The sequence below is a fragment of the Capsella rubella genome, unplaced genomic scaffold, assembly GCF_000375325.1.
Source record: "Capsella rubella cultivar Monte Gargano unplaced genomic scaffold, Caprub1_0 scaffold_2, whole genome shotgun sequence".
Lineage (NCBI taxonomy): Eukaryota > Viridiplantae > Streptophyta > Magnoliopsida > Brassicales > Brassicaceae > Capsella > Capsella rubella.
This window is the reverse complement of record NW_006238922.1, coordinates 4,939,570-4,950,866: the sequence shown is the minus strand read 5'-3', so window position 1 is coordinate 4,950,866 and position 11,297 is coordinate 4,939,570. Positions and strand designations below refer to the sequence as shown.

Below are 11,297 nucleotides of genomic sequence, written 5' to 3'. Positions count from 1 at the left end.
AAAAAAAAAGTCTCACTCGGCCGTACCCACTCGACCGAACCTTCCTTTTCTTTCATACCCTTATCCTCTCCCTATCTCTTTCTCCTTAACCACACAAAATCCTTCCTCTCTCTTACCTCTCACTCGAACTCATTTTTCTTTCATACCTCTCATTCTCTCCGACTTTCATCAATCATCTCACTCGACCGTCGTCTCTCCTCGCCACTCGACGGAAGCTTCTCCCACTCGACTGGACAAGCCAGCTCCGTCACCTCCTCACCCGACTAAACTTGGATTTTGCAACCTCCTCACTTGACGGTAACGCATCTCTCTTACTCGACCGGTCAAGACTCGACCCTCACTCGAATAGCGAAGCTCCAATCAACCGCCCTCGACGTCACTCGGCGGGTCTGTAAGCACCAACGTGTTCACTCGACCGACGGCTGCTCAAGAACCACTCGAGCTAGCTCCTCTCCTTCACTACTCTCACTCGATCGGGACTCCATCCACTCGACCGTGTACCAACTCACTCGAGCTGCTCTCCCAACCAACAAGAACTCGACCCACTTTGTCTTCACCGGAGCTGCTCGACCATTGTCACCCGTCGAGGATACTCGACCGGACTCGACGGTAAAGCTCTCACTCGACCGGAGTCCATCACGGGCTACTCGACAAGCAGACCAAGGCTCAGTCAACCAAGCTAACCCGACATACTCCATTCACTCGACCGTCGGCTCTTCACCACCACTCGTTGTACACTCACAACAGATCCACTCGACCGTGCACTCAGTTGCTCACTCGACCGAAAGTGATAAGCGTTTGTATCTCCACTCATTTCTTTTGCATCTGCTCATTTTTCTTAGCTTTTGGAACACTAACAAACTAATTTTTAGTTTTGAGTTCCAATTGTTTCAGTTTCACAATGTCAAGAGATTTGTTGCATGAAATGCGTGAGAAGTATGGTTGTAAACCCACAGAACGTGCCTCTCCTCAGTCTATGTCTAAGGTTTATATGGAGAAGAAGAAAGCTGCATATGAGAGAGCGTCTGGTGTTGGTCCTTCTCAGGCAAGAAGCAGAGCTAAGTCTTCGGGTAAGAAACCAATGGAGCTGCGGGATGATGATAGTGATTATGAGCTTGAAGAGCATCCACCTGTCCCAGCTCGCAAGTCAGTGCAAAAGAAGAAGACAGAGAAGTGGTTAGCCCCAGGAGAGTATTACAAGCTGTTTCAGCAGCATGAGTTTCAGGGCACGAGGTATCCTTGCCAGCAGACGATGGATGAGCTGGCTATCTCGAGTGATGTCGAGTATATGTTTGAGCATTGTCATCTCAGCACCCTCATGACTAGTCCTCGAAACGCATACCGAGAGGAGACAATTCAGTTCCTCTGTACGCTTGCCATACATCTTTATGAGGATGATCTGGACATAGAGTCAGATGGAGGATTGGGATACATCACCTTCACTATCCATGATCAAGAGTATGTCCTGACCATCAGAGAGATGGAGGGTTTGTTTGGATTCCCTAATGGAACAGGGACTGGGCAAAGGATTGATAGGGATGAATTGTTGGCTCTTTGGGAAACGATTGGGAATGATAAGAAGTTTGCTTCATCTAGGACCAAGAGCAACCACATCAGAAGTCCAGTTATCCGATACTTCCATCGATCAATTGCAAATGTTTTCTTCGCGAGAGAGACAACAGGGACACTGATCAACGGGGAGCTGGAGATGATTGATCTTGCACTCAAAGATCTCTTGTTAACAGCAGCAGATGGGTCACTACTGCGAGGTGATACGACTGATACATCCCCCTCGTTCACTTTGTTGCACCAGCTACTCAGTTACAGAACTTGGGTAGTGAAGCTGAGCAGCTGCAGAACTCAAGGAGTTATGTGTATGGGAGGGTTGGTGACAGTCATCTTGGAAGCTTGTAGCGTCCCGCTGAGTTCAGAGCCTATTGCACCGAGATTCATCGACATTCAGAATTTGAGGTAAGCTCAATGGTTGCATTGGGAGAAACGCAACGGGTTATATATGTACTACTTCACTCACCCTGTACATGGTGACGTGCGATTGTTGCTTCCTTGTATTGCTTTCACTAGGATACTCGAAGGAAGCAACATTGAGTTTACTCCCCCTGTAGAGGCTCTCTACACGACAGATGGTGAGGAAGCGATGGACGTATCTGAGAGAGAGGATGATCAGATGGAAGAGGATTCAGATGAGTATAGACCAGAGAAGTACCATTTCAAAGACTACACAGCGCCCAGACAAGGCAAGAGTTTGGTAGAGGCTCACAAGCGTATCAGTACCCTACAGAAGTGGAACATGCTGCAGGACAAGGCCATAAGGTCTATGAAGTCGAAGATGAAGAGCTTCATGAGTAAGTTTAGCTGCGCCTCCACCACCACAGCATTTGCAGACGCTACTCCGCAGGATGCTAGACCAGTTCAGCGCCGTTTGTCCACGAGTGATGTCCCAGCACGCTACAGAACTCCTTCTCCATCACGTCATTCCACCTATGAGTATAGAGAGCATAATGTTTCTTCTTCTCCTCTGAGACAGTCCTCCCCTGAGCTTAGGGCTAGCAAAAAGAAGGAGAAACGGAAAAAGAAGAAGGCAGCGAGACGGAAGGCAAAAGCCAGTTCATCACACTTGTCAGAGGAGCATCATGTTGACGATCTGACCATGGATCAAGCTGAGGATCATGTTGAGGACCTGACTGTTGATCCAGGTGCGTATCATGACCTGACTGTTGATCCAGGTGCGTATCATTTCCAAGACCTCACTGCAGATCCCGCCTGTCCCGCCTGCACCAGGTGCTTATACAAGCGAGTCCATGACTCAATACCTGGATTGCTATTTTCAGTAAGGTACCACTCCAAAACTTCATTTGTATATACCATTGCATTTTCACACTTTTTTTTGTTTGATTCTCAAACCAACTCTCAAATTTTTATTACACAAGGGACTGTGTAATTTAAGTTTGGGGGAGGGTTTGGGATAACATTTGATGTTGTGTTCTCTTTTCTTATTTTGAATTTTTAGCATATAATTTGCATTCATACATGTGCATTGAAAACCCCTAAAAATTTGAAAAATTTTCAGAAAAAAAATCTTTAAAAACAGAGTGATCATGTAGCTTGCATTTGCATACTAGGATTGAGTCTAGACTGTTTCATGTAGGACTGTTGCATTAGCATAGGGGGCGATGATGATTTACACCTGGTTGATTTGCTATGATTCACTAGTTGAGATCAATGCCCTGGTTGTTAGCTTTTTGATGCATGATGATTGAACTTGAAGTAAGTCTGAAACAAACTTGGAATTCATGAAGAGCATTCTTGAACTCGGTTGAAACATGTTGTGATATGATCTCATTCCTTACCTTATAAGAACTTAATCTTGACTTGCAAATATCTGGTTGTGTTTTGCTTGCATGCTCATGGTCACCATATACATATTTGGATCATCTTCCTCCTTTCACCACTCTTGTTGATCCAAGTAGCTGATCTTTCTTTTGATCAGTTTGCCGCACCCACAGCCTATCCTTTTCTTTCAAGCCAATTGATAATTTTTGAGTGGTAGGTCTTTTACCGGATCATGCTTGGGGAGAACGTGTTAGGTATGAGCCGACAGGATTAAAATCTTGAGTAGTTCTGATTTTCACTTTCAAATCAGATAGGACTAGGTCGGGATTCTTACTTGGGTTTGGGATTGGAATGATTGTGGAAAGAAAGAAGAGAAACAGAAAAAAAAAAGTTGTGTCCTTAGGAGGAGAATGTTTTCTAGAAGTTTATACTTTCGTGATTGATTTTTGTGGGGTTAGCATGATATACAGAGAATGGTTCTGGGATGTTAAGAAAGAGAAAAAGTTTTGATGTCTTATAACATAAGAAGAAAACAGAACCATAGTTAAGAAGAAATCCCCTATCCACTAGTATTGATAAGAAACTTCTCCTAAGGCAAAAAGAAAAAAATGGGATTGATGTTGAAGGGTAGACATAGGGAACCATTGGGTAGTCAAGGTTTTATTCCTGTATGCATTTGTTGGTCCTTACCTTTAGCATTCTCCCTAAAGCTCAATCCATTCATTGAGAGATCCTTGTCCTGAAATTGTTTAAACCCTCATGATTCTCAAAACCTTTTTCTGCCTAGCCAAGTGAGTTTGTTAAGCCTTGCACAACCAGATTCATATACTTGAATAATGAATGTTGAAAGGAATGAATGATTTGAATGCATGTGTAGATCAAGGGATAGAATCAGTTTCGGATTTGATGAGTTTGTCTAAAGTCGTTAAGTAAAGTTCTCTCAGCATGCATCAAAGACTTAGCAACCAGGACATTGATTTTAACTGCTCTATCTTGCAAATTAAAGGTTCTGAGACCCCATTTTCAAACCTCTCTTCCACTTTGTTTCTTTTTGCTTTGCTTGAGGGCAAGCAAAGACTAAGTTTGGGGGAGTTGATAAGTCTGTATTTCATCGTTTTTTGAGCATGCATTCATCATCTTTTCAGCATCATTCACTTGTTGATTCGCATCATATTGATCCCTTTTCTGCATGTTTTACATACTTAGGTAGATTTTATGCATATCATGCATGTCTTGCATACATTGTGCATATTTGGAGTTTTTCAGGTACTTAGGAGACATGCAGAGCGAAGCAGAGGAACAAACGTTACTCGACATGCACACGATCGAGTGGGACGATCGAGTGAGAAGCAAGGATGCGTTGCAGTTACATAGACGATCGAGTGAGCAGCGGACGTATACGATCGAGTAGCTGATCGAGCAGAAGGGAAGCGAAGCAGAACCACCTGTCACTTGAGGCACTCACTCGAGTGACATGATCGAGCAAAGCAAAGAAGTAGCTGATGGTTTCACAGGTCACTCGACACGTTCACTCGAGGACCACGGTCGAGTATGAAATGATGCAGAGGAGAAATTAAGTGTTACTCGACACGCTCACTCGACCGACATGACCATTACAATTTTTAAACCGCTTTTACGTTGTCGTTTTATGTTTTAAGGTCTTCCCAAACATTGTTATAAATAGGTCTCATTTGGATTGCCCAGGGGATCGAGTTTTTTATTAGGTTTTTGTTGTTAGCCACCAAACGATCCTGAGAATTGTAATCGAGATTTCTTTTAAGTTATTGATACTTTGCAGTTAGTTCTTGAATCATTGTTGTTACTCTTCCTGTCATCTTTATTATTATGCATGTTTTGAACAACTCTTGTTTCATGATGTTTAACATGATTTCTGCGTCTGAGTAGTGTTGGGGTTCTTGAGGATGGGATAGATTAGGTGGAGGATGTTAGTTTGCTAGAGTGTTTATGTTAGATTCGTTTTGTTTCCCTTCTGGACTAGAGTTTTATTAGCTAGTTTTTCTCTGATCAATTGGAACTAGGTCATAGACATTTCATACCCGAAAGGTATATGATGAAATGTCTGAACCAACTAGTGCCAGAGATTTGCATGCTTAGCCCAAGAGATTGGTTGTCTAAGATGTTTATTGACATTAATGAGCTGTTTCTTTATGCCTGTTTACTGCATGTTTCATCAATGAGAATTGAGATTAGGAAGTGTTGTAAACTTGATAGTTTCTGCCAAGAGATTGGATTGACTAGTATTAGAAGTTCATTGTCTAGGGATTAGAATGTTTGCAGTTTGATAAACACTCGAAGTAGATTAGCATACTCCACCTACATCAATAACCTCATCCTCGGGATCTTCTATCCATTTGTGCTTTCTGTTTAATTCTCTTGTTATTTACTTGGTCTGCTTTGTTTTCTTGCCAGTATCAATAATCGTTACGTTTTAGTTTATGCATGGTAGTCTATGTTTTACAGCTTTACATTTATTGCATGTTTAACATGTTCGCTTAGGATCGCTGAAAACCAAAAATCATTTATGCTTGCTTGACTTAATCATCTCTGATATATCTTGATTGCTAGCATCACACCTGATTGGATTGATACCTATTGTACTGCAATGACATGATAGTACTCTAGGGTAATTGATAGAAAAATCCTAGTATCAGCCGCCCTCTACACCTCGGCTCGATTAGCAGCGTCCAAGGACTTGTACTTCTTCACCTCCTTCTCTAAATCCGCAACACGAGATTGTAAGGCCCCAATTTCTGTGGCGGAGGGACTGGCGAAGAGCTGCTCTTCGTAGTGGGCTACCGAGCTGTTGAATTCAAAGAGCATCTGCCGAAAGGACGAAGGTATTTATAAAAGCAGGGGGTGATCACTTGCGAAGCAAGGGAGAGTAATCTTACCTTGCCAACCTTCTTAGCGAAGCGGAAGTAGTCCTCCCGGTTGTTCACGGACATGTCTTTAAAGGCAGGAACCCGAGCTCCGGGACGGCTGAAGTTCCTCATCATATCCGCCAAGGATTTCGGCGGAGCTGAAAGATGAAGTGTTTACGCAAGTCCAAAGATACACACGTATAGAAAGAGCAAGCTGTTAGTAAGTAGTTTACCTGAAAGTTCGCGCCTCGGGGTCGCTTTCGGGTCAGCGGAACTCGGGCCCGCAGGTAAAGGGCCCTTCGGAGCAGGAGTCTCAGCAACCTTCTCCTCAGATCGGAGCCGGGAGCTCGCACGTGTAGGGAGCACGGGATCTGCCGCCTTCCGCTTCTTAGGACCGCTGGACTGACCCTCCTCACGAGCTGGGCGAGAGGCGGGGGAGTTGGCACTAAGGTCGCTGTCGGGCAGAGTTATAACCTCGCGACCTGAGCCCTCCGGAGGAGCGGTTGAACTGGAGGACTTCTCTTTCGAGGAAACCTGGGCTTTGGTGCCCGACAGCGCAGCAACCATTTTCTTCTTTAATTCTTTCTCCTTCAGCTCCATCTTTTTTTTGTAAGCCCGCTCTTCTCGGTAGTTCATCTTCGGAGGAGCGGCTTAGGGGGAGGAGATGGTGAGAAACCTAGTACAAATGCGGGCTCTGGCCTCGCGAATCCTAGGGCAAGTGAAAGAATCCCATGCGGTTTGGCCGCCGCAGAACGTGACGAAGTAATCCGCGAAGGTTTCGGACAAAAACCCGCGGTCAAGGGAGGCTACAACACATATAAACAAAGGAGAGAGTTAGTACTCCGAACTGAGGAATAGAAACAGGAAATTCTTGGATGCAGAAAGCTCTCGAATCTCCTCGCAGTTTCTACCCGGTTTTTAGGACCAGTGCGGGACGAATAACTCCTGCAGGTCACCGAAGGTATCCCGGTTTATCGGGAAGAAGAAGTAGCCACTCCGGTACTGTTCGTCCTTCCCGGGAAAGTCGTCAAAGACCCGGAGTCCGGCTAACGGGCTGAGGTAGAAAGTTCCCCTAGTCCGGCCACTCTTTATCGTATAAAGGTGGAGGATGTCTTGGAAGGTGATAAGGTAGCCGTGTTCCTCCGCCAGGGTCTGTAGGCAGAGAAGGGTCCGAACAAAGTTCGGACATAGCTGGGGAAGGGCAACGCCCAGGGCAAACATCGCCTTCACCAGAAGCTCCGGCAGAGGGAAGTAGAGGCCGCACTTCGAGAAGAAGATCTCGTAGGCGCAGCAATAACCGGGCGGAGGATCCTCCGATGAGAGGTCGTCCCCCGGAGCAATAAGCTCCGTCTCCGACGTGAGGCCACAGAGGAACTTCACGTGTACAAGGTCCTCCTCGGCGATAGTTGACCGGGGGTGCGGGCCGAATTGCTGAGAGAGGAAAGTGTCTCCGGCTTGCGGAGTCTGCTTCGGCGGAGACATGGCAAAGGTAGGAGTCTCAAGTGAGGGATGGAATAGGAGGATTCGAAAGCGAGTCGGTTTCAAGTCGCCGGAGAAAGCAGAAGAAAAACAGAAGAGACGAGAGAGAAAACTAAAAGAAAAAACGAAGGGAGGAGGATGTTACCTTTATATTATCTCGGCGGCCGTGGGGTTATGATTGCCTAGGGAAGCTTTTATAGCCGACAACCTAGGGATTTCGAAGCGGCAAAACCGGGGCGCGGGAATCCGAAAAGGCAACCTCGGGTGAAAACAAATCAATCATATCAGATTCGGAAATCGCAGTTTCTTTAATTGTTCCGCATTTAAGTCTCCCGAACTGAACCACTTCGGAAGACTTGGGGGGCTTACTGTGGGTACCTGAATTAGTACCCCGGATTGGCAGCCCACTTCGAGGAAAGGCCCGTCAGCAAAGGCCCACTCCCGGAACTGCCTAGCCCGCTGGGAGAAGTCCAGTAGGAGTTCGAATGTTTAAAGAGGGAATCGAAACGGGCTATCGACGGGTCAAACGGCGTCTTAATGAGGACGTGATTTGTGGAGCAGAGTCCGCAGAATCTTTAATTGCTCACCTAAGTTGTATAAATAGAGAGATAGGACTAAGTGTATAGGGGATTCTTTTTTGGCATAATATACTAAATAATACTAAGCAATTTCTACTCATTTCGCAATCTTACTCACGAGTTCGGACAGGGAATCAGGAACCCACTCAAATTCACTCCGTTTTCAGTTCGTGGATTTCAAGCTCCCACAGAGTCCATTCAGTTCATGCCGTTTAGTTGTAAATTAGTCGTCAATTGGCAATTGTTTTTTTTTACTATGTACTGAAACGACTAAATGTTTTACAAATACATGACTTAGTCGCTATTTAGTCGTAAACAACCATATAACAACTATTCTATGACTCCAAGTGCTATCGCTAAGACCCTATTATCTTGTATTGCGCCAACCGCCAATTTCTTGTTTTACCACCCTTTCTATCTAAGGTTCGTTTCAAGCTTAATTATATCAATTTCACAATAACATTTTATTTCTCCAATGATACTTATTTTATCTTGGTTTATAAAAGTAAAAATGTTTCCACAGCAGCTAGACTCATACCATTCGATACAAATATACCAATACAATTATAATCTAAGTGTAATGTTTCTATCGATTTATTTATTTATTATACATACACAGAAAAATAGAATCAAATTGTTTACCTTAAATAGGAATATATTACTTTTGACCAAAAGTATATATTAGTTTTGACCAAAAATATATATTAGTTTTGACCAAAAATATATATTACTTGTTGATTCATTGACCAAAATTGTTGAACATAATTACATGTTAATTAATATAGTATGGAAAGTTTATTATGTGTGTGGCTATATATATATAAACCACACACACAAGACCAACACAATCAGTTCTCAGTAAATAACATATTATAAAATAAAATAAAAAGAAGGTAAACTGGGTTATACATTTACAAGTTTACTTGTATATAAAATGTCATGCATTCTTTTCCCAAAATTGAGAGGAATTGTTTACTCAAAGATACAGCAATTTACTATCAAATAGTATATATATATATATATATATATATATTAATTTATTTATTTTCTAAACATTATTTTATAATATGTAACTTTTTTGCAAGATAATTAAACAGAGTTGTGTCATCCTCTAGAAAGATAACTAATGGCGACAAAAAAAATTTCATATGTTTTAATACTTTCGTTGTTGATGTTTGCTTTCATCATTTTGCCCATGATTTCAGGTAACACATATATTTGTTAAATGAAGATTATTTAAATAAATAAATATAACTAAAATTTTATGAAATATTTTTTTTTTGAAAACATTGGTCAAATTGATTATATTGTACTCTAACTATTATAAAAACTTGTTGAAATATTAAATTGATTATATTGTACTCTAACTATTATAAATGTGTTTATGATGAACCAAATAGGGCAATATTACAAATGCAAGCATGATGGATGTAAAAGCACACCGATATGTGATAGAAAATGCTTGGCTATGGGATACCCGTTAGGAGGAGTGTGTCGCATATATAGTTATGGTGGTGATTGTTGTTGTGAACTCAGTTCTAAACCTCCTTACTAATTCATTTCTTTCATTATATATGTACTCACAATTATATATAAACAAACAAATATATTCAAATATATATTTTTCTTGTTATACGATCTACATTCAATCATACATATACTAATACTGGCTGAAAACAAAAGTTTCGTTTTCCTAAAAATCATGTAATTTCTTAGTTATTTACTAGGTTTTACCCTGTGGTAAACCACAGGTCTATTGTTTAATTTATTTGTTACGTTGTGAAGTTGTTTATTTGGATTTTATAGCTTATTTTTTGTTTTTGTTGTTTTACTTATAACTTTAATAATTAAATGAGTTTGTATTTGTAGACGGTTGAAGGTCTTTCTATATTACTATTTAAATCTTATTTAATTTTGGTTGTTACTTTTTTATTGAACTTATAATATTTTTTTTTCAAAGGTATTTAAACTGAAAAGTAAAATGATTATATTTCTCAGTTTAGCTCATTGACATTAAAAGGTATTTAAACTGAAAAGTAAAATGATTATACTAAATTGATTTTAATATTAGTTCTTCCACCAACATGAGTATTAGTATTTCTAAAATAAGGCTACTATCCTTCTAAAGTGATATTTGTATTTTTGATTTTGTTGGGCCTAAGGCTTTTGTTTTGATAAACCCAACTAAAAATATAAAATGATTTGTTATCCACGTTAATAGAAATCAATATATAGATATTAAATTTTCATGATTAATATAAGTAAGTAAATACAAACTTCCTTAACTGACATCTCTTAGTATATCTTAAAAAACCAACGCATTCAAATTTTTGTTATAAATACAGAATATTGGGCAGAATATTCGGCGGGGTTTATGTAATTAATTTTGATGCTTTGCATTAATAGAGATCTCAAGAACGAAGTGTATAAGAGCATCCACAAGGGCATAACCAAGAAAATGCATCTTAGTGTAATTATAATATATTAATAATGTAATAGTGAATTTTAAAAACCAAACAAAATTAGGTAGGTATTGGTTGAACCCTTAGGTTCTTACATTTATAATAATATAATAATTAATTTGATTAATTAATTTTAAAATTTTTAAAATGAAATATTATATAAACATATAAATTTGAACAACAATAAAGATAGAAACATATAATTATAAACAAAACATAAACAAAGTTTATAAACCTTTTGAAACAAAACACAAACAAACTTTATAAAACAAAATATAAACATAAACGATAGAAACATAAAAAATAATTAAAGAAAAAAATTAGAAACATAAAAGATAGAAACATAAAAAATAAAAACATAAACTTAATAAGAAGAAACATAATAATTAAAACATAAACTTAAAAAGAAGAAACATAATAATTAAAACATAAAACATTTTTGGCTGTCAAAAAAAAAAAAGAAAAAAACACAAAACACAAAACATTTTCTTCACCCAGAAAATCAGCCTATTAGGGATTGCCACGTGGCATAAGACTCTGCCCAA

General features: G+C 40.2%; 3 protein-coding genes across 3 annotated transcripts; 1 reads left to right on the top strand and 2 right to left on the bottom strand.

The window, feature by feature from the left end:
• Positions 1-6,030: 6,030 nt before the first annotated feature.
• On the bottom strand, positions 6,031-6,800 carry LOC111832104. The gene is made up of 3 exons (XM_023788448.1): positions 6,467-6,800; positions 6,264-6,391; positions 6,031-6,192 (listed from the first exon to the last, which is right to left on the bottom strand). The coding sequence occupies exons 1-3, from the start codon at positions 6,798-6,800 to the stop codon at positions 6,031-6,033; spliced, it is 624 nt and encodes a 207-aa protein (XP_023644216.1).
• Positions 6,801-6,884: 84 nt separating this feature from the next.
• Positions 6,885-7,715, bottom strand: LOC111832103 (uncharacterized protein At3g60930, chloroplastic-like). The gene is made up of 2 exons (XM_023788447.1): positions 7,190-7,715; positions 6,885-7,039 (listed from the first exon to the last, which is right to left on the bottom strand). Exons 1-2 carry the CDS (start codon positions 7,713-7,715, stop codon positions 6,885-6,887), a joined length of 681 nt encoding a protein of 226 aa, XP_023644215.1.
• A 1,673-nt stretch (positions 7,716-9,388) lies between these two features.
• Positions 9,389-9,874, top strand: LOC17895729 (defensin-like protein 90). The gene is made up of 2 exons (XM_006301925.2): positions 9,389-9,495; positions 9,691-9,874. The coding sequence occupies exons 1-2, from the start codon at positions 9,417-9,419 to the stop codon at positions 9,843-9,845; spliced, it is 234 nt and encodes a 77-aa protein (XP_006301987.1). The 5' UTR covers positions 9,389-9,416; the 3' UTR covers positions 9,846-9,874.
• Positions 9,875-11,297: the final 1,423 nt, after the last annotated feature.